The sequence below is a fragment of the Bactrocera tryoni genome, chromosome 4 (assembly GCF_016617805.1).
Source record: "Bactrocera tryoni isolate S06 chromosome 4, CSIRO_BtryS06_freeze2, whole genome shotgun sequence".
In the NCBI taxonomy this organism is placed as follows: Eukaryota; Metazoa; Arthropoda; class Insecta; order Diptera; family Tephritidae; genus Bactrocera; species Bactrocera tryoni.
Window position 1 is genome coordinate 73,620,254 of NC_052502.1, and position 27,959 is coordinate 73,648,212.

Consider the following 27,959-nt stretch of genomic DNA (forward strand, 5'->3'; position numbering starts at 1 on the left):
ACTTTATAATTCTTTTCTATTACTTATTTTTATATATTTTTATTTTTTATATTTTTGTTTATATTGTCATAACCCTTCCCTATTGAAATTTTAAAAGTAGAAAAAAAACCTAACCTAAAAAAAACCTAACCTCAGAACGGAATTACGTACATCAGCATTTTAATTTTTTATTTTTAATTTATTTTTATTTTTAAATTTTGTTTTATTTTTTTTTAATTTTGTTTTATATATATTTTTTATTTTTTGTTGTTCAAATTATGTAATAATACGTTTATTTCTCTTTAAATTTCATGACATTTATTTAAATTTTTTTTTCAAACATTTTTCATAGATTCTTTTGGAAACAACATTTTCATTAATTTTAATGATTTTCTTAGTTCATTAATACACGAGCAAATCAAGCGAATGAAATTCACCTGCATTTCAGCTGGGTCGCGCGCCGACTTTGCTAAATATATGTAAATACACAGTTACATATACATACATATATCGTATGTATATACATATCTACACATATACATATATACATATGTATGTACATATATATACATATATGTGTGTATATGCATGTCTAAAAATCGCGTCAGACGTGCGCGCATTAGAAAAACCTACATTTGGACAAAAGAGATTAACTAAAAAGTAAGCGCTGCTTGTTATACTTGTAAATAGGCATATTGCCGCGCTGGGTGGGTGGGTGCGCAATCAAGCCGTACGCCATACCTTGCCGCGACCCGTCAACTTTGGCGTTGCTGATTGCGCGTCAGTCAAACGCGACGCGCCGAACTAGCTGATTGAGCAGCCGCCGGTGGCAGCCACACAATACATATGTATGCACATGCTAACACACAGCGACAATCAACTGTTGAAGCTTACATGCTGCACACAAGCGCAACGCGTCAACAAATAGCGCTTTCCGTTTGCCACGCTTTTCATGCGACCTGCCGCAGCGCGTTAAATACACAACCACACAGTCCTACACACACTTACGGCAGCGGCAATTGTTGCCATCACTGTCAATTGTCATGGATTACGCTTGCGTCGGCGCTATGTTTTTGTTGAGTCGGAGTCGTAGTCGTAGTCGTAGTCGTTGGCACTCGGCACGGTGCATCACGTTGACCCGCCGTTCAGTATGCTAGTCGACGACACTGGCAATGGCGGCTTACGTTTAGTACGCGCGGCAAATTTTTCAAGTCACTTAGTAATAATTCCTTTGACTAAGCACCGAAAATTAAATGATTACAACAACCACAACAGCAGTCGCAGCAGCAACAAAAACCATTTACGGCGACAATAGGATGTTGAAAATCGAATGATTGGTACTCGGCAACGCGCTACATTACGACGGTAAAGACGTCGCTTAAGGCGGTGCACGACGACGAACAAACAACCGACAACGTGAGCGGCGCAAACGAAGACGGAAAGGCGCAAACGTTTATCATTGACGGCATTCATACATATGCATATGTATGTATATAGATACATATGTATGTACAAATGTAGTATATACTTGTGTTGCAGGGTTGCTTAAGCTGTGTAGCTGCCGTTAGTTAGTCTCAGAAGATTTGCCGAAAGCTGTAATACGAGTTTAAACGTATCCGGTCGCGTTTAGTAGCTAGTGGCGTACACTCGATCCGGGTGACGACGGTGGCGACGATAACGACTAAGACGCGCATGGCGTTGGTACAGCGCGTGAATTAGTAAACGTTTGCGGGCAGTGCGAGCACTTCGTTTGCGGTGGCTGGATTATCTGTCGACTAGTGCGCGAGTGTGCAACGCAAAAAACCCGTTCTGTCAGTCAGTGATAGAAAGTAGAAAAAACCAGAAAAAAAGTTATGCGAAAATACTGAAGAATACTTATCAAATTTTCAAATCTCTAATCACATGCTGAAGTTCTGTTAATAAGAAATTTATGTGAAAACGCGCGTATGAGTTGAAATTGTGTGAAAAGAGCGTATTTTCGAATTTGCGTTTTCGCCTCAAAAGCTGACAAAATATCGCTGAGTACACGCGCACTCAAGTCAACGCAGTGTCAGCGTCGGTTATAAGTGCAGAGTTAACGCTTTGCGGCTGTCAAGGAGTGAAGAAAGCTAAGCAGCAACATGGAAGATCATTGGGGCCTCAGCAGCACAACCGGTACATAAGGATTTACTGTGTAGTGTTATCTAACCTTATAAGCGTACTCGCTGAATTAGTAGTCCTACAATCAAAACAATATACGTATTCGCGAGACTTATATAATATTTTCTGTGTACAAGACTTTACTGCGGGCATTTTTTAAAAAGTATTTTATTAGAAAAAGATAAAGTGTTTGTTTTTATCTAATGCCAAATATTCTCTCTTTACATAATATACTCATATAAGTGGTGGAGACTGCTGTTAAAGAATCAGTTCATGACTATTAAGGAATCCAGTTCTTAGCGAATATTTTCGGAAAAACTCACGAAACCGCTCCGCTTTTCTACCAAATTTTTCAAACTTATAACTGAAGCTCCCACACCAGACTTGACACCCACAAACCTTCACTGATCTCTGTATTAGTTTGAAACAGCTGTATAAATTCCCGAATATTTTCGGTAAAATTCATGAATCCATGTTATTCCTCCTTCCTCCTTCCTCCTCCCAAACTTTTCAAACTTATATCTGAAGCTCCCAAAAAGATTTCACACCCGACTTAACCTTTACAAATCTTCACTGAAGTCTGTGTTAGCTCGAAAGAGCTGTATAGATTCCCGAATATTTTCGAAAAAATTCACGAAATGTTCTCCGCGCCTCCCTTCTCCCTTCTATTAAACTTTTCAAACTCATATCTGAAACTCCTAAAGGATTCCACACCAGACTTGACGCCCACAATTCTTCACTGAACTCTGCGTTAGCTCGAAAAAACTGTATAAATCTCAGTAGCGAACTGAGTTGCTGATCTTGAATTATTACTAAGCATTGTATAGAGAACTCCCAGATTAACAAATTCTATTTTAAATGGTCTTCAAGTGCAGGAAATTATTTGTATAACCTGAACAGGGGGCACAACTTGTCAAGAAGTTTGTAACATCCACAAGGAAACATCGGAGACCCTATAAAGTACATCGTCACATTAAATGCAAAACAACGTATCATCAAAAAATAAATATTGAGCTTTTTATTGCCTACGATTCACTACATAATATTACATAACTGTATGTATAAAACTTTAAGCTTCCGCTATCAGATATAAGCAATATATAACCACTTCATAACCAAAACTCAAAATTTTTTTCAATCTGAGTGGTTTCTATTATATCGTTTTTCCTTCGCCCGTAAACTTATGAAAAGTGATATTAAATTATTTTGCAATTTACGTGACGATATACATGTAAAATGCTCAGCGTGTCGAGCTAAGTCGATTTAGCCATGTCCGCCTACTTAAATATATCTGTCCTGTATGTTGGTCCTGCTGTATATATGCGAACTAGTCCCTCACTTTTTAAGAAATCGATCTGAAATTTCTCAAAGGTACTTTTCTCTTCAAGAAGCTACTTATTTGTTGAAATCGCCGATATATCAACACTACAGCATATAGCTGACATAGAAACTAATTAATTAAGCTCAAGCCCTTACATGGAAAACAAATTTATTTGTCAAATTATACTCATGAAATTTGGCATGGCATATTTTCCAAAGCAAGGCTACGGTTACCGCACATATAGTTTAGATCGGACCACTATAGCGTACAGCTTTTTTCAAAATTATTTTATTTATTGTATCTGCTTTTTCTTAAAGCCTAACGATAAGTAATAAAATCTTAAATCTATTTAAAAAGCTATAGCTGGCATACAAACTGGGCGATCAAGTTGTATATATACAAGAATAAGAGTGTAATTATATACCATACGAAATGCTGCTGTGTAGGGTATTAAAAAATCAGTGCAGGCGAAGTTAATGTTTTTTTCTTGCTAAAACTATCTGAAATAACACTGATATAGATTTTAAACAAGACCCAAATCTATCTGGACTACACAATGTTCCTCCCTATTTTATAGTTTTTTCTCCACAACATTGTTCACTATTTTATAGTTTTTTTGTCTGGTATTCGGTGCTTCGGGTATTTTAAGTTAATCCTAGTTCTTTATTCCGGTAGATCAAAAAAAATTTAAAGTTCTCCGGCTCTTTCTCTTTTTACTGATAGAACTTACTCAGCATTGTCTAAATTTCTTCTCTTTCCTGTGTGCTTATCACATTCTTTAACATCCAAGCAGGGTTATTCAGGGAAATATTCCACTATAGCATAATTTTTCTTTGAACGTTTCTCTCAATAAGTAATATCTCCATGTTTTTTCGTCCCTTTTTTATTCACCCGGTTTTAGTATATGTAGAACGGTTAAGACAGAATATTCTACTATTCAAAGATTAGTGAGGCTTTTTGAGCAGTCATTTCATAACAACAATGCTAGAAAAATTAAAAATTTCCATCGTTAAGAAATCATAGCCCACTATGCTCCCAAGTGGAAGTCCCATACAAAATCTATAAGAGTTCAATCTAATAAGATAGGCCACAATCCTCCTAAGTAGAAATCCCATACAAAATCTATAAGAGTTCAATCTAATAAGATAGACCACAATCCTCCCAAGTGGAAGTCCCATACAAAATCTATAAGAGTTCAATCTAATAAGATAGGCCACAATCCTCCTAAGTGGAAGTCCTATACAAAATCTATAAGAGTTCAATCTAATAAGATAGACCACAATCCTCCCAAGTGGAAGTCCCATACAAAATCTATAAGAGTTCAATCTAATAAGATAGACCACAATCCTCCAAAGTGGAAGTCCCATACAAAATCTATAAGAGTTCAATCTAATAAGATAGACCACAATCCTCCAAAGTGGACGTCCCATACAAAATCTATAAGAGTTCAATCTAATAAGATAGACCACAATCCTCCCAAGTGGAAGTCCTATACAAAATCTATAAGAGTTCAATCTAATAAGATATTTACCGACACTATTTTATTTCACAGAACTGCATATTACCGCTATTTCATTAGAGTATTATAAATTGTAGAGTTAGAGAATTTAGTTTCAGTTTAAGATGAGCGAACAATGTCTTTATAGCTTTGGAAAGACGCTTCATTTACTAACAGCTGATAAAACTACACGCCGATATTTGGCTTTCTTAGTCAGTAGGAAAATTCAGAATAATTTCTCACTCTCTGCGGTTTCGGAATGCGTCAAATTAAAAAATTTTTATTTAACAGCTTGAAAAAATACTCGCCGATCTTCTGACTTTTTTAGGAGGAATTTTGTTGGTAGGAATTTTTAGTTAATAGTAATATTTGGATATTCTCCCTCCCTCTCTCTCTCTCTCATCTACAAACTTTAAAAACTCATTTTGTTTGAGTGTTATAAAGATACTGTCAACCCTGTGGTTTCGGAATCTCTCGAATTATAAAATTTATTTATTTAACAGCTGATAAAAATACTCGCCGATATACTGACTTTTTAGTTAGTAGAAATTTTTAGTTAAGAAGAATATACAGGGTATTATCTCAGTCTCCCTCTCTCTCTCTCATCTACAAACTTCAAAACCTCATTTTGTTTGAGTGTTATTAAGAAACTGTCAAACCTGTGGTTTCGGAATCACTAAAATCATAAATTTTATGGCTTTTGGAATAAAATGTTAGCAGAATTTCAACTTTCTTAACCAAAAATATAATAATTTTATATAATTTAACTCATGCATTTACTTAATTAAATCTTGGAAACTCTTTTGTAATAGCAAATCCATACTATTTAGTAAAAAGCTTAAAAAATTATTGCTATAATTAAACCAAAACTTTATTAAGTGAGTTTGGAACCATTGCTTCGCATTGAAAAAAATAATGCTAATGAACTTTAAAAATATCTTTAAAAAAAAGTAGAAAAATATTATAAAATAAGATTACAACAAAAACCTATTTACGAATACCGTGCAAAAGAAACGTAGCGAAAATAATAAAAATTAACAAAATAATGCTAACAAATGAAGCACTAAACGCACACACACAAGCACACATGGAAAATTAGAGTAAATAAAAAAAAAACGAAAACCCAACCCCTTTTCAACTAAATCCATAAGCAATTGTGTCTAGATCGCTTCAGTTTCAGCCGTGGTTTATATGAAAATGAAACGAAACTAACGAAAAGTATATGTACAACGTGGCGTATGCGTAACAAAAATTCAATTCACACTGAGCGTAGAACAAAAAAGTAGTCGAGGCAATGAAGCGGAACCGCAATGGAAAAATGTAGTGAATGGCAAGAAGAAGAGAAATACGAAACACGAATTACAAGCAATATTTTACAAAATACAAATTAATAAAAATAAAACATAGAAAGGCAAAACCGAAAATAAAATGAAAATGCATTTAAAGCACACAAAATAGGAAAATCTTAAAATGTATGCGGAAATAATTAAAATATTGTAAAAATAAGTATAATAAAAAAATAAAAATAAATAAAAAAAAAAAAAAAAAATAAAAAATAAAATAAAATAAAAAAATTATAAAACAAAGAAAAAAATAAAAAAGAAAAAAAAATAAATTAAAAAAAATAAAAAAAAAAAATAAAAAAAAAAATAAAAAAAAATCAAGAAAAATCAAGAAAAATAAAATAAATATTTGAAAAATAATGTATAATGTTCTGTAGGTTATTCAATAACAAAGATGAATAATCAAAAAGTACTTAAAGGAAAGTGTATAAAATCATAAAAAATTGTAAAAAAGTAATACAACGTCTAGTAAAAAGAATCTGTTAGTTTTGGCTTTCATTGAAGAATTAGTTTAGCATGAGCCTATTTGTTGCCATCTTAAAGTTATTTTAATAAAGCCACTCTTCATAGAGCCAATCGCGCTTAAAGTAATAATTAAATAGAAATTAGTATTTGGTGCCAGGTCCGGAATATTAGGTGGAAGAACTTTCCGACCAAGCTGCCGGAGTTTCTGCCCAGTCACTATGTATCTTATGGTCTCGCGTTGGTCTGATAAAATATAATTTTTCTGTTACTAAACAAAGTTGAACGCTTCTGAGCTATTGCTTTGTTCAGTTGGTCCAAATTGTGAACAGTACAGCTCCGAATTAGGAGTGTGGCTGCAGGAGTCGAGCTCATAGTAGATGATACCCTGCCATTCGTACTAAACACATAATAAAACCTAAGTGATCGTTGTTGTAGCGGCAGAAAATATTCCCGAAATAATTTCAAAGACTGGTGCCAAGTTGGCAGTCCTTGACCTGATGAAAGTCCGGATCCGTTCCGGTTATTTAGACTCCCGGATTCATGAGATTGGACTCAATGATTTCCCTTACTTTACCAACATTTTCGAAAATTGGCCTACCGGAGCATATTTGACATCAAAATTACCGGAACGGTATAGACGAAACCGAAAAATTGACCATTGCGGTATCAGAACCTGTGCTTGCATTTCGAAAATTTGCTTGCATTTTCGCCTATATCGAAAAGAAACTGTAAAATATGGCGTATTTTCTCTTTGTTTGTGTTCATCTTTGACGCGTGCTCAAACATTACTGAGTCCCGAACTATCACAGCACTGTCTGGTACTTTTTTTGGTACGAAATCAGATTACTTAAGCCAGCTAACGGAAAAATAAGTGATTTCATATAGACCTTATATAATATTATGAACTAAAGATAATGAAAAGTGAAACAAAAAACAATAAAAATAAAAATCGAATCCTTTGACCATTAATGACTAAAGAAGATCACTCACAAAAGTTCTATTTGCCTCAAGGGCTCATAACATTTTTCGTTTTCAGAAAATTGGTTGTTGTCTAGGATAAAATTCATTTTCAATTTCTTTAAGATTTCAAATCGAGCTTGCCCTTGAAAGCTAAACGCATGCCTGACAATGTGATAACCATTATTTGTATTAAACTTCTTAGCCGATCCCTAATAATATTCTTAGAAACGCTTTCGACATAATCTACCTATTTATGAAACACCGTTATTCCAAAAATAACAGTACTTTTCATTAAGTCCTCGTTACCAAATAATAACATTAAATATTTCTAGGTTTACCGACTCGCCTGATCTCATAGACAGATTTGCCTATCAAAAAGTCCCTAATAGACCAACTCGCTTATTCTCAGGCTGGAAGTTTTAGAGCTACTGGAATATGCGAGTTCTGAATTTTAATACAAAATTATAAAGCCAAACATTTCTGGGTTTACCGACTTGCCTGATCTCATAGATAAATATGACAACCAATAGGTCCCTCATTTACCAACTCGCTTGATCTCAGCTACAGAAGTTTTAGAGATACTGGAATATGGGTTTCTTGGATAGATCTACTGTTTTAGAAAACACACTTTAACTCAAATGTTTCTAAAGTATAATATTTATTTTATGTTTATTTAAAAATCAAGATTCAATAATATCGAGCGTATTCGAAAAAGCTTGAAAGCCTCTCAGACTGTTAGGTAAAGGTTTTAATATTCAAGTTTAAGTAAGTCAAAAATATTTGCTTGGATTTTCTGTAGCCCCAAACTTCACTTGGCAGTTAAGAACATTCAAACGAATCTTCTGCAACTTTTTCAAGATTAATCTCAAACTGTAAGGCTAGGAGAGCACAGCTTTGATTATGTTAGAAATATTACAATTTTCAAATAATTTTAGTTGCTTTTTTGGCTTTCTATTCTATATTCTGTATTTGTATACACAACGATCAAATCAACGTAAATTGTCACACAAAAGGCGAACAATTTAGAAATGAAATTAAAGCGATGCCAAATGACGGCAGGCCGCATTAGCTGAACGCGGAGAATGCTTGCTAAGCAAAGATAATGCACAAAAGTAAATGATGAACGGACAAATACTTGTGGACATACAAATAAGTATATAGCAGAGCAAACTTAAAATAAATATATATTAACATTAATATCAAGAAATATAGAGCTAAAGGACGGTTACAGGTCGCAATGCAAGCGAACCAGCGGTGAAATATGTGCGCCGCAAGCTGAGCGCAATACAAAAAGGAAATCTACGCTCAGTATAGCAAGAGATCAGTTGAAATTGAACATTTGACGATGCAGAGCGCTTAACAGCTGAGCAGCGCTCGTAAACTACATATTTCACAGACGCTCGTGCGCCTAAAAGGATGCTTGAAAAAGAGCGTAAAAAAGCAGTTGGCGCAGCGAAAAATGTGAGAGAAAACATGTGTGAGCGCATAAGCGTGTACGCGGCGAATTTTGAGCGTAAAATTGCTTACTTATGTAATATATATGTATATGCTCATAGTATTAATATATAAATATTTATTTGTGCGCTTACTTACTTGTGTCTTAATAAAGTGTCGCTGCCTTCACACTTGCTGCTTATTGCTTAACTCAAGCTTTGTTGCTTATGTGCCGGAGTAAATAACTGAAATGAAAAAAGTGTAGAGAGTATTAACACATACATATATAACAGTACTTTCACATACATATATGTATGTGTAGCTATAGCTACAGATGTGCATTCATAAGCGACTGATTAAATTAAAGTGAACTTAATTTAGCGTGATTGATATCGTTTTCTTTTCATGACTTTATTTTCATACATATTACAGCAATGTATACAGATGTATATGTGCGTGTGTGGCTTAATACACTGCTACTGTAAATGCTAGTTAAGCGGCATTCAAGCAGTGTCTTGTAGCTTTAGAGCTAGCTTATAGTGAACTGCATATGCAACATAACCATAGATTCCGCTGTGGAGACGAGAGCATAGAAGTATTTTCGAATAGAAAATGTCACGCATTTGCCTCAAATTTTGAACCGGTGGCTGGTTTGTTTTACATTTCATAAAAAAACAGCAAAAAAAAGTTGATTTCGGTTGCACGTAAGCTATTATACCATTCATAAATAGTAAAGTTTCCATGCAAGAATTTAATTTTGAACGTTCAGTTTGTATGGCAGCTATATGCTATGATGGTCCGATTTAAACAATTTGTGTGGAGACTATAAGGTTGTCTTCAAAAATAAGCTCTACCAAGTTTCATAAAAATGTCTTTTCAAATAAAAAAGTTTTCTATACAAGGACTTAACTTTGAACGTTCCGTTTGTATGGTGGTCCAATATCGGTGGTTCCAACAAATTAGCAGTTTTTGAAATGCAAAGTAAAAAAATATACATATTTGCGAAATATTTTCGCGATATCTCAAAAACTGAGAGACTAGTTCATGTAAAGACTTGGTTAAATCAACGCCAACTTTTTACCGAAGCCCTTGTTAAAAATGATATCCTTATGAATTGGACTAATAAAAATTACTAAAATAGCGATATATTTACATATTGCTAACTGTACCTTAAACATTTCGAGAAATTTTTTAAACTGTGTAATTTCACCCCCAATGACTCACCAAAGTTTAAATAATACACGGTATTGAGTCAGACTTGATCATGGTATGAACTCATTTTCGGATTTTTTATATTCTGTAACTCGATTTTCGGATTTTCAAGCCAATTTTCGAATAAAATATTCGTTAGCTTTTGAGTTGTAGAAAGCAAAAACGAATATTGTACGTATTTTTTCTGGCACAGGGTGGTACAACTTTCGCATAATGATAAAGTAGATCCGAACTTCGAATAGAATACATTTTCGAATCGAGTTACAGAATAGGACCCAAGTTTCTTTTAGAAAACCTGTAGTTTTTGGTTAAGTCGAGACTTCAACTGAAAATCCGCTAACTCTGACTTTCACTCACTTCACCATATTGTTCATAAATGAATAACGTTGAGTGAATGGCAGCTTACGACTTCCGGTCTTATACCAAGTGTCCTCTGGGTAGCCAATAAACATCCGTTTGAAGGCTTCATTCTTCCCAGGGTTGGTTGTGGCACCCGCCACGTAAAAAAACACCCCTAAAGAAAAGGACAGAACTCGGCTATAACTGCGTAAGCGGTGTCCACGCCAATGAAGAAGAAGAATGGCAACCATGTGTAAAACTCAGTATATAGTACATACTACCATATATTTAGATTTCATAGCAATACTACTAGTAAGACAATTCCCACAACAGATGTTTCTATGTTACCGGATTTAACCTGGATATACCCTGTTTGAATTAGTATGTAGTAGAAATCTAATATTTCCTATATTGATGCTAGCGCTAGTAAAATATGAATGACTAACTGTATTGACTAGTTACTCTCGATCTCTTTTTAAATGTTCTGCGGGTCTTAGCTTAGTATATATAATCTCATCTATGCCTAGTATCAAAACTTGGAACATACTACGAGAGGATAATCAAAAATTATACCTGTTTTGAAAGTCCGCTGGGCATAACAACCCCTTTAACCTTTCCTCAAACTTTAATCTCACAACGAATAATAATTTTTAATATCAATAACGATTTCTTACAATAAAAAATATATGAAAATATTGTTCGGTCGGAATGTTGTTCGAGAGTTTTCGAAAGCGCACGGAGAATGGCAAGAAAAGCGCGCTTCTTGACGCGAGCTTTTACTTTGACTTCGTACCAACTTGGTCAGATGGTTATGGTTTGTAGACCCTCTAAACTTCTCTCAAGACAAGTCTCTTCGTTTTTCCGAGTCATCGCAAAAAAAACCAACATTTTCTATATTTTTGTTATACATTTCCACATACGAGATACACGCATTCAATTAGCCACATTGTATTTTAATCCATTATGCTCGTAAATAAATTAACATTGTCATTAAATATAGCATACATTAAAAGCATCTTCAATTAAATAATTGCTTGAACGCTTTGATTTCGTGTCATGCCGACGTCAACTATTCATTTGACTTTACGGCTAAATTTCTTAAATTAATTGATCTCAATTTATTGCTCACAAGCTAAAAATAAAAGAAACGCTAAAAGTGAAAACTTGACAGCTGAAAATAGAGACATCACAAAGATTAGTCTCAAAAGAGTTTTGTTTCTCAAAGGCACGTTAATAATAATGACAGCGAGAATATAATTACAGTAGAAGCTTGGTTTAATTATGATTATTTTCGCAATATATGGTTAAGCGCTTAACCAGTACTTTATCGGCAACATGTTGCAAATGGTTTGCTCAATATCTAGTTAGCAACCAGCTGACAGTTAAGAGCTGGTAAACTTTACCGAAAGCAGGAGTTTTGGTTAGTTCTAAACCAGAATATGAAATGACAGCTGTCAGCAGTAAAATTCAAAAGAAAAATCAGCTGCATAGACAGCGTTCAGACGGGGACTCTTTTGTCGGTTTTTTCATTATAAAGTGTGGTCTATTTCGAAGAACTCTGTTTTTTTAAAGAAAAAACCACAGAAATCTCAAATTTAATGGGGAATATTTATTATCTTTCGAAAGAACATTCTTTGGCATTTATTTTTTGAAGATTAACTTTTACTAATGTTGGTCGCGCGTACGTCTCAAATGATCCATCCATTGAGTCCAATTTTCGATGACTCGTTCGAAATGGCATTTCGACAGGTAACTGGCGAATGACACGCGTCTTGTTTTGCTCTAAGGCCTGAATCAAAGCGGGATTGTCCGCATAGACTTAGGACTTTACATAATCCCACAATCGAACGGCTCAAAACGTGAAATTATCTGCTCACCGAAATAACCCTTTGAAACCGTTAAACAGTTAAAGCTATTATTGAGTTAAGCTACCAAAGTTTAAGGAAAACTGAGTCAAGGAAGCGATTTCATTGATGAAATTTGCTTAGAAGTTTCGGTTAAAACTTTCTTTGGAAGCTAAGAGATTTGCAATTTGCGAAAGAGCCCGTGCTTATTCAAAAAAATCGTTTTTTTTTTCAAGTCTATAGATTCCTTTCTTATTTACACCTACATCATTTTATACCATATCTGCTGGAATTAACGCACAATAAAAAGGAGGGTCTCTCATCCCAGGCTGTTGTTTCTTTTTGATTTACGTGGCGGGTTCCAAACCCAGCGCACAACTCTTGGTTCGCCTTCTCACTTTAGCTCGGCTTCAAACGGATGTTCTTTGGCTAAACAGAGGATATTAGATCTAAGACTGGAAGTCGTGAGCTGCTCGAACCATAAGTAAAAGAATCGTTCCCGGCCACTCCCAAGTGAATGGCAGTCAGAGAACTCTCTTCACTTGTGTGAACTTCTACACATGACTCCATTCTCCAAGCTAATGTTAACTGTATAGAAGTTAAAGAAATCAATCATATGAAATTTTGGTGGTGTAAAATATCCACAAATTCTGTAGAATATCAACATAGCCATAACATTCAAAGATCTTTTTACAACAAGTGATTTGATGAAGTCAAATGTAAATCACGAAACATTGAACAAAGCAAAAACTCCAAAAATTAATTTAAACTGAATGTTAGATACGGAACCTGTCAAATCAAAATCACAAAGAGAGAATGCAAAAATATTTACAGCATTTCACATTAATCGATATTTACAAATAACACAAGTGATTTGATGTAGGTCATATGAAAATCTCAATACTTCAGAAGAAAACTAGAGCCATTAATTAAATTGATCTTAAACTTGAAATGTGATTTCGTATCTGTTAAGTGACGCATTAATCGATAAGTATAAATAACACAAGTGATTTGACAGCACTGAAATGTAAATCACAGGCTATTGAATAGCGCAAAAACTACAAAAATTAATTTAAACCGAACGTTAGATACGTGAAATATGATTTTGCGTCTGTCAAATCAAAATCATCAATATCGTGAAAGGTGATTTCACATTTGTCAAGTGAAAATCACAAGCTATAGAATACCAAAATATCACATAATCTCATATTAAACGTTATTTTTAAATATCATAAGTGATTTTATTTATATAAATCGTATAAAAATCACAAATTATACCGAAAAATATCAAATATTCATTTGAATTAATTCATCTTTCCACTGACAGATGAAAATCACAGGGTACTGAGTATCGGAACAAACCTAGTATTTATAGAAGCTGAACATTTTCGACGACATAACGGCATACAATAACTAATACTAGATGAAATTACAACATTCGAAATACTACTCAATTATAATTTTGTTTATTTTCACATATGCAAATGTCACGTGTGATTTTACAGCTGTCAAACGAAAATCACACTGTATGATTTACCTAAAATATGCGAGAATCCCACATTAATTGATAATTATAAATGTCACAAGTGATTATACACTTGTCAAATGGATGTATCATGCCATGGAATAACAGTTAGCGAAAAAATCTCACAAGCAATTTATGAATGCGGAAGCAAATCAATCAGAAAGCTCAAATTCGACGAAAGTCAGTAGCGTTTTCACTCAATTTTAAATGTGTGAACAGCTAAGAAATGACATTTAAAAGCAAATTTAAGATAAATACCAAAAGCTCGGCTAGTAAGCGCCAGTTACGAGTAAAGTACGAAAAGAAACAAATTAATTGCATTGAGGAAACATAAAACAAATCGGCAACAATGCTGCCGTGGAAATGAAAACAATGAAAGCGAAGTATATTATATATGTATGAAGCTTTAGAATGAAAAAAAAACAAACACAAATATATAAATGTGTACGTTTTTGCATTGTTTCGCCGACGCGCTGACGAAATTTTACTACTAATTTAGTAATTTAGTGATGTGATTAGCAGTAAATGCCTGCGCCGCCCCTTTTTAGACACTGCAATCTTCACACAGGGTGTACAAAATGCCGAAAAATACTTAAAACTGTTTATATGTAAATTAAGCAGGCCGCGGCCGTCTCCAACGACGCTTTTGGCGCATAAACGCGCGCGAAGCGCAAACGTTTTGCTGCCGCACACAACTAATGAGCGCAATTACCGCTACATATGTAAATTAGTGTATGTGTGCCACTACTTCAGCGCTAGCGCCCATTAAATGTCGAACGAAATGCAAATAGCGCACAACTCATTAGCGTCAATGTGGCTTGCCGCAAAGTGCTGTTTAAGCGCGCCGCAATGCAAAATTATTAAATAATTAAAAAATTCAAATGACAGTGAAATGTAGCGCAGTTCAGCAGTTGACAAGTGACATTTGCATACAAGTAATGTAAGCGCTGCAGCAGGTGGCGCGCGCTTCTGACGTCCCTCAGCCGGTATTAGACATTTCCGCTGCGCGTTGTCAGTTGTTTGTATGTAAATACAACGCTTTTGAAATATTTATAAATTCGTTGCGTATTTATAGTTCATTGCTTTCAGTCAACAAAGCAGTCAAATCAATAAAAAGTAATTAGACGTCTAACCCGTGTATGATAAGCGGTAGGAGGTGTCTAAGCGCATAGTTGACCCGCCGTGAAGGCGTGGGTGGAATGCGTGACTAACACCCAAGGGGTGGTAAATCTAAATTTATAAATAAAACAAATAATGTGAAATTAAATTCGAGTTCATTCCTGCACTACAAGGAAACGCGACACATATGGAAATGACTTGGAGGTTCTAAAAGACCCATTACACTCCTACTTTAGTTCGGAAATTTCAAATAAATTTGTTTATTCACTTGTCTGAGATCTCTGGATCGAAAAAGGTTGTTCCGCCTGCTTATTTCAAAAAGTACTCATCCTTACCTCAACACAATCAGTCTACTGAGCTTACTACTCACAACACCATCACCACTCTTGAGACTCAGCTTTCATAATTGGATAATATTTGACCGAATAGACTACGTTCAGCACGCCAAGAAGAAAATATAGCAGCCGTAGCTGAGAGTATACTCGAAGACCGTGTAGAGTCGATTGGGCGCCGTTCGCAGCAACTCGGACTGACGTATGGAAAGACTTGGTGCATTTTACGCCGAGATCTTAAGCGGCTTGAACTTTCCGAGCGACATCGCTTCGCTCTTTTGAAAAGTTCCAAGAAGATCCAACGTTTTCGAGCCAAATATTGTTCAGCGATGAAGTCTAAACAAGCCAGATTGCCGCAGTTGGGACGAAGAGCAACCTGAAGAGATTCAAGAGCTCCCATTTCATCCAGAAATAATAACGGTTTGGTGTGGTTTGTAGGCCGGTGGAATCATCGGTCCATATTTCTTCAAAAATGATGCCGGTGAGCACGTAACCACCAATGCCGACCGTAATTGCGCCATGATAACCGACTATTTGTTGCCTGAAATTGAAGCTCGTGATCTCGGCAACATTTGGTTTCAACAAGACAGCGCCACTTCTCACACATCTCATCAATCAATGGATTTATTGAGAGAACACTTCGGTGAGCAGATAATTTCACGTTTTGGGCCGGTCGATTGGGCATCAAAATCGTGTGATATCACATCATTAGACTTTTTTTGTGGAAATATGTAATGTCTAAAGTCTATGTGGACAATCCCGCTTCAATTTAGGCTTTGTAGCAAAACATCGGCCGTATCATTCGCCAATTACCAGTCGAAATGCTCGAACGAGTGATAGAAAATTGGACTCAATGGATGGACGATATCAGACGTAGCCGCGGCAAAAATTAATTTTGAAGTTTCTGTTTTCTTTAAAACCTTTTCTTATGAACCTCGAAATGGATCTTCTTTTACTTCAAATATTTTGAGATTAAAATTAAATACCGTTCTTCTCAAAGTTTAAGATTTGGCACTGTAGTTTAGTCTTAAAACCCAAGAAACGAACGTTTCCCACAAGATGGTTTCAACTATAGGCTAAACTGTTAGAATTCTACGAGACTTGACTCAGCTTATTAAATTAATTAATCATATTTTCCTGATGTCACATCTAATATCAACTAGAGCTAGATCTAAGAAAAGTACCTTTTCAACGATATTGGCTCAAGGGGATTTATGCTTGAAGGAACACATAAGAAGATTAATAATACAAGCTATTTCGGAAGTGGAATAGGGTCCATGGTAATATACGGAGAGTGGTATGAAGTTTCGTCGGTATTTGACGGATAGACGGGGTAACTCGAGTTTTAGTTCGGTATTTGCTACCCCTGTACAAAGCTAATAAGAGTTAAGTTTGATACAAACCCAAGACTTTTCAGTGTTGAGCAGGTAACACCGGGTAGTTCGAGACCAGGTTGGAGGATACCAGACCTCTATAATGCCATGCCTGTAGCTACTACGTCCACTTGCATTTGGATTTAGGAACCAAACTGACCAAAGTTTTGTTCGAAATCAGGTTAGGAACATCACACCTCTATAATTGCATCATGGGGCTACTACAACCTCAATAATGGCCTCATTTAGGATCCAAACTGACCAAAGTTTTGTTGTACGAGATCAGATTGGAGGATACCAACCTCTATAATGGCATTGCTGGGGCTACTATGACCACAATAATAGCTGCATTTAGGATCCAAACTGACCAAAGTTTTGTTGTACGAGATCAGATTGGAGGATATCAACCTCTATAATGGCATTGCTAGGGTTATTCCGACCACAATAATAGCTGCATTTAGGAACCAAACTGACCAAAGTTTTGTTCGAGATCAGGTTAGAGGATATCGCACCCTCTATAATCGCATTCCTGGGGCTCCTAGGACCAGAATAATAGTTGCATTTAGGATCCAAACTGACCTAAGTTTTGTTCGAAATCTATGTGACTACTAGTATACTAGAATAGTTGATTTTATGATTAAAACTGTGGAAGATATTACTAGATAACCTTCTCATCTGGGTCTTTCACCATAATCTTACAAATATTTATGAAAGAGCTAGCAAGTTTCTCAGAATGACAGAGTCTCTAGATTATGAAATCGAAGCAGAGAATTCTCTCTCTCTCTGCGTGTTTTATTTAGGAGAGAAACTCAACACAGATGGTTTAAGCCACGAAACAGCCTTTGTTTATAGGACATACAACGAAAATGTAATAAAAAATCGCGAACTTAGTTGCTAACTCTAAGAGATTCATGAAATGGTGCAGCTCAAATTTCATAAACACTAGAAAAATATTTTTTTTTTGTTCAATTTCACTGATGAAAATTTAAAATTGAGTCATTCCCAGACCCGAACCAATTAACCTTTACTATATTAGCACTTCGACAGTTTTAAAATTGTTATAAATATTTTAAATTGATGCAGAATATCTAATTATCATACACGCACATACACAAACACGGCGAAAAATGCGCTAAGCTAAGCTCGGCTACGCAAGCGGCAAACGATCAACACAATTAAAACGTTGCGGCAGGGGCAAAACAAAACAAGTGGAAAAATTATAAAAGATGCGAAACAAATTGAAAATTAACTTAAAACATAAACAAGCACAAACCAACAACAACAACAACAGCAAAATAATAAAAGCAAGTGGCTTTATAGATAGTAATAAAAAACAGTGGCAAAATGACGACACAAGCAATTAGTAGAGGAAATGCTAGATGATGCTCAGTTAAAGCAAGGAAAATTAATAGATGCTTGGTATATATAGACATATATGTATATGTTCACTATATTTATAGTATTTAAACAACACGCTGTATACTTATATAGAGTAAGAGTGCTGATGACAAATTTGCATGAAAACATATGACAATTGTCTACATTTTTTTCAGTGTAGAAGTTTTGTTGAAATCGGTTTTGTTATAACAAAGTTTTATCATCAAAAATAGCTTCATTGTTTTTCAAAATATTCTCCATTAAGATCCATACGAGTATACTTTCGTATGCGCTTGAACCAATTTTCGAAGCGCTTTTGCCACTCTGCTTGAGGTATCTCCAAAACATGCATGACGCATCAACCGCCTCTTGAGGTGACGAAAAACGTTAGTTATTAGTTTATCTTTTACGTACGGGCATAAAAAAAGTCATTCGGTCCAAAGTCAGAACTACATGGTAGATGACTCATCTAAGTGATGTTTTGAGTACTCAAAAATACAGTTGTCTCAGTCGATATGTGAGAGTTTGTATTATCGTGGTGAAGAGTGATCCATCTAAGGCGGTTGGTTTTCCTGATTTCTTGAAAGACAACTGGCAAACAACTGGTTGCGACATGTTCAGTACTTCGTGCGCGAACAACTTTTTTTGGATTCGGCTCTTCTTAAAGTAGAGCTCTCTCCTAGAAGTTTCCCTAGAAGCTGTCTTACAGTTTTACCGTTTTTTTTTTTGGATCTAACTATCTTACTACTTCTATGGAAGACGGTCCCGTATTCCTCGCCTTGGTCATCATTTTTTTTTTTTGTTCATATGGTTTTTTATTGTTGTTGCGGTGTATTCATTTTGTTCTACGGATTTCCGCTTTAAGCCGCTAACTCCACACATTGTATGAGTTGCCCTTTATGAGCCGCTTGGTTATCTATGCAAGTAGGGAGACCTTGCGAAGATTGACACAAATCCTTATGGGAGCTTATGTTCATAGTCAGTTTCGAACACGAATCAGGAGCTCGTCTCAACTGAACCTGTACGACCAGAGAATTATGGCGACATGCATTGAACAGTATAGAACAGGTGGTGAGAACTGTATTAGTCTGCCAGCCATTTCGGTAAGATATCACTCTTAGCTACTGAGGTGGCAGAATACTGTCCTCAACAGCGATTTGTCAAACTAATCCGTTTCGGGTTTCCACGCCTGAGCTCAGCCTTAACCGTTAGTTCGACTTAAACAATTTTTGCTTCTCACTTATCATTAAATAACACTTGGAAACTTTCTATTCCAAAATTGGATTCTCATTCTATCCTACAAGACTTACAAGAAAAATAACATCACTGCCTGAGTATTTTGGAGTGTCACACTGTGTTATGCATGTTTAGTAAAAAAAACAGTTCTAAAATATTTGTTCCACAGCAGGCTCCTTTCAGTATATGTCAAAATGCAGCTATACACAAATATGTAACCGTTATAGGCAGATATTTTTACTGTATTTATGTGGGTATATGCGATATGTAGAGCAATGCTAACATTTTAATGTCAGCGGCCGCATTTGGCACTTACTATTTATTTATTTATAATAATTGCAGCGTTGTTATGGATAACGGTTGTTATTGTAGTGGAATAATCGATATTATTGTCTTCTTTTTCTTCTTTATGGCGTAACGATATTATTGTCACCTATCAATATAATGGCAGAAACCAGAAAAAATATGGAATAATGGCAGAAAATAGGAAAATAGTTATTTTCAAAATTAAAAAAAAAAATTATTATCGACCACAAACTTCTTTAAATATTAAATATCACATATTATTTAAAAAAAAAATTCCAAAGCTACAAAATTTAAATATAAAGTACGAGAAAAACAAAAGTCATATTTTAAGGTAAAAAATATTTTTTTTAGGTATTTATGAATAAAAAATAAAAATTAAAAATAAAAAATATTTTATTAATTAAAATATGTAGTAAAAACTTTAAAGACATATTTTTTGAAGTTATAATTTTTATAAAGTTTCAAAAGTAGATACAGTGAAGTTCTATTAAACGAACGCTCTATTAAGCGGACATTTCCATAACCGTGAACCGTGGTCGGTCCCAAGATGTTTGATGCAGCACAAGTAAGGAAATCTACTAAACGCAGCACTCTATTAAACAGACAGAAAGGCTGGTTCTACTAGTGTCCACTTATGGGAGATTTCACTGTACTAATATTTTTATTGAAAATAAATATCAAGAAATATTCATTAAGCTACAAAAAATATTTCGATATTTAAAATTTGTAATAAAAAGTTTAAAAAATATTTTTGGAAAATGTAATTATTTTAAAGTATTGAAATAAATATACAGCGAATTTTTGTATTTATTCAATTTCAAAAAAAAAAAATTTTTTTTACTAAATTTCAAAAAAAAAAATAATAAAAGGAGCATTTTTTATTTATCAAATTTCGAAAAAAAAAATAAAAAAAGGAGCATTTTTTTTTTATTTCAATACTTTAAAAAAAATTATATTTAAAAAAAAAATATTTTTAATTTTCACCATCAATTTTTTTTTATCGAAATTTAAAAACTCAGAAAAAATTCCATTAATTTTCACAACGTTTATGTATATTTTTTTAATTTCCCCATGTATTTCTACATTTTTTGTTACTTCCACAAATATAATAATGGCAAGTTACGTTTTCTCACAGGGTTGTATTTACTCCAAACTGCAATAATTCTCAAGGTCTTTCGCACCTCGTTAAATTTAGTGGATCAATGCTTTACGCCAATAAAATGCGAAATGCACTTGAAAGTCTTATTGACAAAAACAATTGTAAAGTTGTTGTAACTATAATAAAAATAATTTATTTTGTCTGCAAATGAAAAATCGCACGCCAGAAAAATACTTTTAGGAATAGTAAAAATATAATAAATTAAAAACTTTTTTGCTGTATGTTAAAAAAAATAAATACATTTTAAAATGTTTTCGTAGTTTTTTACATAAAAACTTTTAAAATTTTTCGCAGTTTTTAAATTTAATCGGAGTTTTCTAAATCAAAAACTTTTAAATTATTTCTTTTTTTTGAAATATAAAGCAAATAAGTTTTTGTTTTTAAAATTAAAATTTGTGTTTTTTTAATTTCTTCAAAAATTTTTTACGAATATTTTTTTTTATTATACAGCAATTAAATTTTGTTTTTAAATTTGTTTTCAGTTTTCTACATAAAAAACTTTTAACATTTTTCAGCAGTTTTTAAAATAAACTTTTTGTTTTAAATTTTTCGTAGTTTTCTAAATCAAAAAACTTAAAAACATTTTCAGAATATTTTTTTCAATACACAGCAAATAAATTTTTGTTTTTTCTTAATTTTTTCGCAATTTTTTACAAAAAAAACTTTTAACACTTTTTCCACAGTTTTTTCCATAAGTAACTTATAAAAATTTTTCGCAGTTTTTAAATATTTTTTTTTTTTAGTTTTTCGTAGCTTCTAAACCAAAATCTTTTTGCGAAATATAGTTTTTTAATATACAGCAAATATTTTTCTGTTTTTTAAATTTTTTCCAAGTTCTTTGAATAACTTTCGTTTTTTTTAATTTTTTCGGAGTTTCTAAATCCAAAAATTTTTAAATTTTTTGGAACATTTTTTTTAATATACAGCAAATAAGATTTTGTTTTATTATTCAAAAAATGATATTTAAAAATTTTTCAGAATTTTTTAAATATCTTAATTTAATTCATTACAAAAATGAAATTTTTAGTGGCAAAAAATCAAAATTTTTTAACAAAATTTTTAATTATTGATATGAAGTTATTTCATTATTACAGGATTGCATACAAATATTTATTTTTATTTTTACCAAAAATCCACGAAAAATCTGAAAAATTATTACTTTTATTTTTAAGGTTTTTTTACAGAAAATATACTAAGAAACCCGCAAACATTTTATTTAGTAATTTATTATTATTTTTTATTAAATTTACTTTCATTTAGACATAAATTGTACACAACCCGCCATCGACGACTTCCCAAAGGATCTATTCACCGAGGCGCAAAGACAGTCGGGTGCTGTTGTACTTCATGTGATAGCCAGTTTATATTTATTTCTAGCATTAGCGGTAGTATGTGATGAGTACTTTGTGCCTGCAGTCGAAAAAATATGCGCAGGTGAGTGTTGGTAAATTACGAAGAGGCGTAAAAATATGTTGCACTGGAAATATTGTTTAATTTTTTTTGGTTTAATTTTTATTAGATTTTTTTGTATTCTGCTCTCAACACAATATGTTTTTATTTATTTAATTAATTTTTTAAATATTTTTTAATTTTCTATAATTTTTTTAATTTTTTATAATTTTTTTAAATTTTTATAATATTTTAATTATTTATAATTTTTAAAATTTTATAATATATTTTTTAATTTTTAATAATTTTTTAAGTTAAAATTTTCATAATTTTATTTTGTTGTTTAATAACTTTTTTTTACTTTTTAATATTATTTTAAATTTTTTATTTTAAAAATTTTATTATTTTAGGTAAAATTTTTTTTATTTTAATTAATTTTAATATTAACTTGTATTAATTTTTCGAAATTATTATTTTTTTTTAACCATTATTATTTGTTATTTTAATAACCTTTTTTAAATCTTTTGATTTTAATTTTCTTTTCAATTTTTTTTAATTCTTTATTTCAATAATTTTATTTTTTAAGCAATATTTTTTTATTTAATATAATTTTAATATTTTTTTAAATTAAATTATTCTACTTTAATAATTTTATTTTGTTATTTTAATAACCTTTTTTTCTAATTTTATATATTTTTTTAATTTTTATAATATTTTTTTAATTTTTAATAATTTTTGAAGTTATTTTTTTTCATAATTTTATTTTGTTGTTTAATAACTTTTTTTTACTTTTTAATATTATTTTAAATTTTTTATTTTAAAAATTTTATTATTTTAGGTAAAATTTTTTTTATTTTAATTAATTTTAATATTAACTTGTATTAATTTTTCGAAATTATTATTTTTTTTAACAATTATAATTTGTTATTTTAATAACCTTTTTTTAATTCTTTTGATTTTAATTTTCTTTTCAATTTTTCCTTTTAATTCTTTATTTCAATGATTTTATTTTTTAAGCAATATTTTTTTTTATTTTATATAATTTTAATATTGTTTTTTTATTAATTAAATTATTCTACTTTAATAATATTATTTTCTTATTTTAATAACCTTTTTTTCTAATTTTATTATTATTTTTAAGTTTTATTTAGTTTTTTGTTTCAACAATTTTATGTTTTTATTGTAATAATATTTATATTATTTTTTTTAATTTAATTTAAGTTGAATATTAATTTTTCTTGTACTTTTTTGGTATTTATGTAATTATTTATTTATTTTTGCAATCTCACCACAGCGTTAAATATGTCAAATGATGTGGCTGGCGCCACCTTCATGGCTGCGGCCACCTCAGCGCCCGAACTCTTCGTCAATGTGATAGGTACATTCATCACAGAGGGTGACATTGGCGTGGGCACCATTGTCGGTTCGGCGGTATTCAATATTCTAGCGGTTGCCGCGTGCTGTGGGATTGGCGCGGGCATGGTGGGTACCTAAAATCCATTAAGAAGCTTTCATGTAACCTTTTTAATAATGTATATTGATTTTCAATATCTGCTCCTGAATTCTATTAGACCATCCCACTCGATTGGTGGCCCTTGACGCGCGATAGCATAGCTTATGGCGTCACAGTCGCCATATTGATTTGCGTTATGCACGACGAACGCGTCGAGTGGTACGAGGCGCTGATATTAGTCTCACTCTATGCCGTTTACTTGGCAGTGATGTATTTTGATAAAACATTTCAGAAGTGTGCAAAAGGTACGTGTGCTGATTTTTGGCGATAAATTTTTTTTGAAACAATTGCCACAAAAACATATGAAGATAGCTGTCTTTATACAAAATATACAAAATATTGCTTACATAGCTAGAACATACTCAAAACGGATACATGACAATTGATTTAATTGACATTTTTATACATTTTTACACTTTCAACCTACTCCGGCACAAACAAAAACACACACATACACGCATTCAGGTGGCGTAAAGCAGGCTCGCTCACGCAGTCGCTCTTCCAATTGCAGCATACAAACGAAAAACAGCAATGAGAAGGAACCAGGTTGATGAACAGAATACACATTATATACGAAATACATAATATACTAACACACATGTACATAAATACACTAATTATACTTAAAAGATTATTTACACATATAAGAAAACTGGAAATATAGTTGACTTCGGCTCCACCGAAGATATAATATACTGCTTAGGTCCATTTTTCATAATACAAAAGGGTGTAAAAAGATCTTTATTTTGTTAGTGATGAGTCAATTTGCATGACCGGTAAAAACCAAATAATCAGAACCTTCTCTTTGAAACCGGTAGCGCTTCCCAGAAAAGCAGTTGGTCTCAAAAGTAAGCGACGGGAACTCTGTCCAAAAAACAGAGACAGGCAACAGAGCTGAGCATTGCAGCAGCAAAGAAGATGAGCTTTGAAGTTGAAACTACCAAATTAAACTCACAAACTATATGAAAACACGGTATTCCCCCGGTTTCTGCACTTACAGTCCTGTATTAAAAATGCCAAAGCAATTTTTACAGAATTTATGAAAGATTTTAATCGGATTTAGCCTAGCTTTCCCTGCAGTCAATGGAACTCAAAAGCTAAATGAACGTATCTAATGGAACTCGAAAATCTCTCCTTGTCTGCTTTGTTCTAATCTTGTGGGCTTTTAAGGAATACCCGCGAAAGCATGAAAACCTTGTTAGCTGTAGACATAATACCTTGAAAATGTCAAACAAATCTTAGATTAGCATGAAATAACCGATATTAACATATTTTCCACTAACCAACCGCCAGTAGAGTTCCCAAAGCCACACAAATACTTATATGAGCATAATCTTATATGTAGATCTTGTGGAAAATCGCATCTGCCACAAACTCTCCACAATACAACTAAATGGCGGTGTTAATAATGAGCCGCCAAAGCTGCAGCCAACAGCGTCACCGCCTGCCACGCAAGCTGCCGCCGCAAATTCCAACACCAATTCTAATTCAAATACAACAACAACAGCGGCAGCAACTGCCGCACAACCACCAGCCGAAGCCAAATTCATATCCAGCAGCCTCGCCACCGAGAAAGGCGCAGTGGAATTGCAACCAACTGGCGCCATTTCCATAGCCGTACCCGCCTCAGTTGCAGCCGCCGCATCTACAGCGAGCGACGAGGAGGTGGAGGAAGAGCACTATTCATTGCTGCATTACCCGAAGGAGAAGAGCTGCTTCGCACAGTTCACTTGGATCATTATTTGGCCCATACACTTGCTCTTTCGCATAGCGATACCGGATTGCAAGAAGACAAAGAACAATAAAATATTCCCGCTGACTTTTATTATGTGCATCGTGTGGATTGGTTCGTTGTCGTACGTGGTCGCCTGGATGATTACGATTATAGGTCAGTAAAGTCAATAGATTTGCTTGCTTGAACTTACAATAATCTTTCTCTTTATTTTCTAAAGGTGACACGCTGAAAATTCCGGACTCAGTGATGGGCATTACATTTCTGGCAGCGGGCACAAGTGTGCCAGAAGCGGTTTCCAGTGTTATTGTGGCTAAGCGAGGTAATTGCAGAGTCTCAGAGTGCGATAAAGAGATAAAGCGTAAACTCGGTCTTGAAAAATCTGGACCCAGGTCCTTATTTCGAAAAATTACACGGTTTGCAACCGAATTGTATATAAGAAAAATAATTTTTTAGTGTATTTGCTTAATCTGCAATGAAGATAGGTCGGGTTTGAAAGATGGTTCAAGCTTTTTTGCCTACCTTAAACCGGCAAGAAAGTATTGGTATACCAATTCCTTCTTCTTCAAACTATTTCTCTTAACTCAACAACTAGTCTCATATTACATTTTTTTACTACTTTTCACCCCTTCTAGGTCACGGTTCAATGGGCATCTGTAATTCGATCGGCTCGAATACATTCGATATACTTCTGTGCTTGGGCGTACCGTGGCTCATCAAAGCCGTCTTCTTCCCCATACAGCAGGGACAAAATTATGTCGGCATCAATTCGGCCGGTCTCGAGTATTCCGCTATAACGTTACTCTCCACACTATTTTTGCTCTACATCACATTCTCATTCAACAAATTCAAATTGGATCGAAAAGTGGGCATGGCCTGTTTGGTTATGTATTTGGTTTTCATGATATTCGCATCGCTGATAGAATTGAATGTATTCTTTCGGGTCAACTTGCCAACCTGTGGACGTTCGTGAAGCGTGGAAAAGTGTTGAGCGCAATGGAATGGGCGGCAGGCAGAGTGAAGTGGAAGTGGAAGAAGAAGCGGCGGCGTGTGCGCGCGTTTTATATACATACGTACAAATTTTAATATGCGAAAAAAGTAGTGAAAAGAAATATGCCTGAAAACGGGTGTTAATCGAAGTTTACAACAACAACAATACACCAGCGACATATTTGGTAGTTTGGCGTGTGGAGTTGTTTGTGTAACTCTGCAACTTGCAAAATAATTTTCTTCATTTTATTGCTGTACAAGGGTATTATAAGTTTAAGTTGTATTTACTTCACTTTTATTTTTTAATAAGATTTTATTTTGCGCTTATATGGCGCGTCTTCTTCAGCGCGTTGGTTTGTGCGGGCAATGTATTCAATAATTTAATGTAAATAAAATCGAGCAAATCCTTCTTATAATCGCTTTCTCTATTTAAATAAATAAAATAAATAACAAATTGGCGTTCACATATAAAACACGTGAAAAACTGGCGAAAATTTATAGTTTTATATATAACATATAAATAAAAATCCTAATGCTTAATTATGTAAAAATAAGCTGTGTATTTTATAAGTTTTATGCATAATATTTTAAATGCACCAGAAGAACAGTAAAGCAACATACATGTAGACGCATATACTATAGATTATTTCAGAAAGTAACTGTTTTTATTATTTCAAATAAAAAAAATATTTTTTTATTTTTAAAAATATATTTTTAAATTTAATTTTTTAATTTATGCTTTTTTCATTAATTTTTGTTTATTTTTTGTTATTTTAATTTAAAAAAATTTATTTTTTTTCATTAATTTTGTTTTTTTTTGTTATTATAATTAAAAAAATTAATATTTTAATTTAAATTAATTTTTTTATTTTAATTTTTAATTTTAAGTTAATTTTTTTATTTTAATTTTTAATTTTAAATTAGTTTTTTTATTTAAATTTTTAATTTTAAATTAATTTTTTTTTAATAATTTTTTTTATTTTTTATTTTTTATTTTAATGCTTTATGAAAAGTGACATACATACATAGACGCGTATAGTTTATTTGTGAAAAGTATTTATTATATTTTAATTAAAATTATTTGTTTATTTATTTTAATTGATCTCGTTTTTGAGTTTAACTTTTTTTATATTTTTTTTAATTTAATGTTTTTTTCAAAACCTTTAATCAATTTAATAGAAGTTCAATTTTTTTCAATTTCAAAACTTTAAATTGTTAATTTTTAAAAATTACACAAAATTTATTTTATTTTTTAAATATACATACTTACAGAAATTTACAATTTTTAATTTAAGAATTTTTAAAATATTATTTTCCTTAAAATGACTTTAGCTGCTGTTAAATTTATTAATTGAAAATTTATTGTTTTTTTTT

At 32.8% G+C, this 27,959-nt stretch overlaps 1 protein-coding gene and 1 long non-coding RNA gene across 5 annotated transcripts in view; one reads left to right on the forward strand and one right to left on the reverse strand.

Moving 5' to 3' along the window:
• The window catches only part of LOC120774002, a 134,487-nt gene that overhangs the window by 54,921 nt on the left and 51,607 nt on the right, over window positions 1–27,959 (reverse strand). For both annotated transcript variants that reach the window (XR_005705209.1, XR_005705210.1), the window contains exon 3: window positions 9,299–9,384. This is a non-coding gene — a long non-coding RNA (uncharacterized LOC120774002). The remainder of the gene's footprint in view (window positions 1–9,298; window positions 9,385–27,959) is intronic.
• Window positions 1,132–27,039, forward strand: LOC120773996 (sodium/potassium/calcium exchanger 3). 3 transcript variants are annotated; one of them, XM_040103266.1, is made up of 9 exons: window positions 1,132–1,464; window positions 1,519–2,133; window positions 22,222–22,395; window positions 23,645–23,832; window positions 23,922–24,108; window positions 24,329–24,409; window positions 25,209–25,751; window positions 25,816–25,917; window positions 26,231–27,039. In XM_040103266.1, the coding sequence occupies exons 2-9, from the start codon at window positions 2,100–2,102 to the stop codon at window positions 26,566–26,568; spliced, it is 1,647 nt and encodes a 548-aa protein (XP_039959200.1). In that variant the 5' UTR covers window positions 1,132–1,464; window positions 1,519–2,099; the 3' UTR covers window positions 26,569–27,039. The 3 variants fall into 3 exon arrangements, with proteins under 3 accessions (XP_039959200.1, XP_039959199.1, XP_039959202.1); XM_040103265.1 differs by having other exon boundaries at window positions 1,132–2,133; XM_040103268.1 differs by lacking the exon at window positions 24,329–24,409 and having other exon boundaries at window positions 1,132–2,133.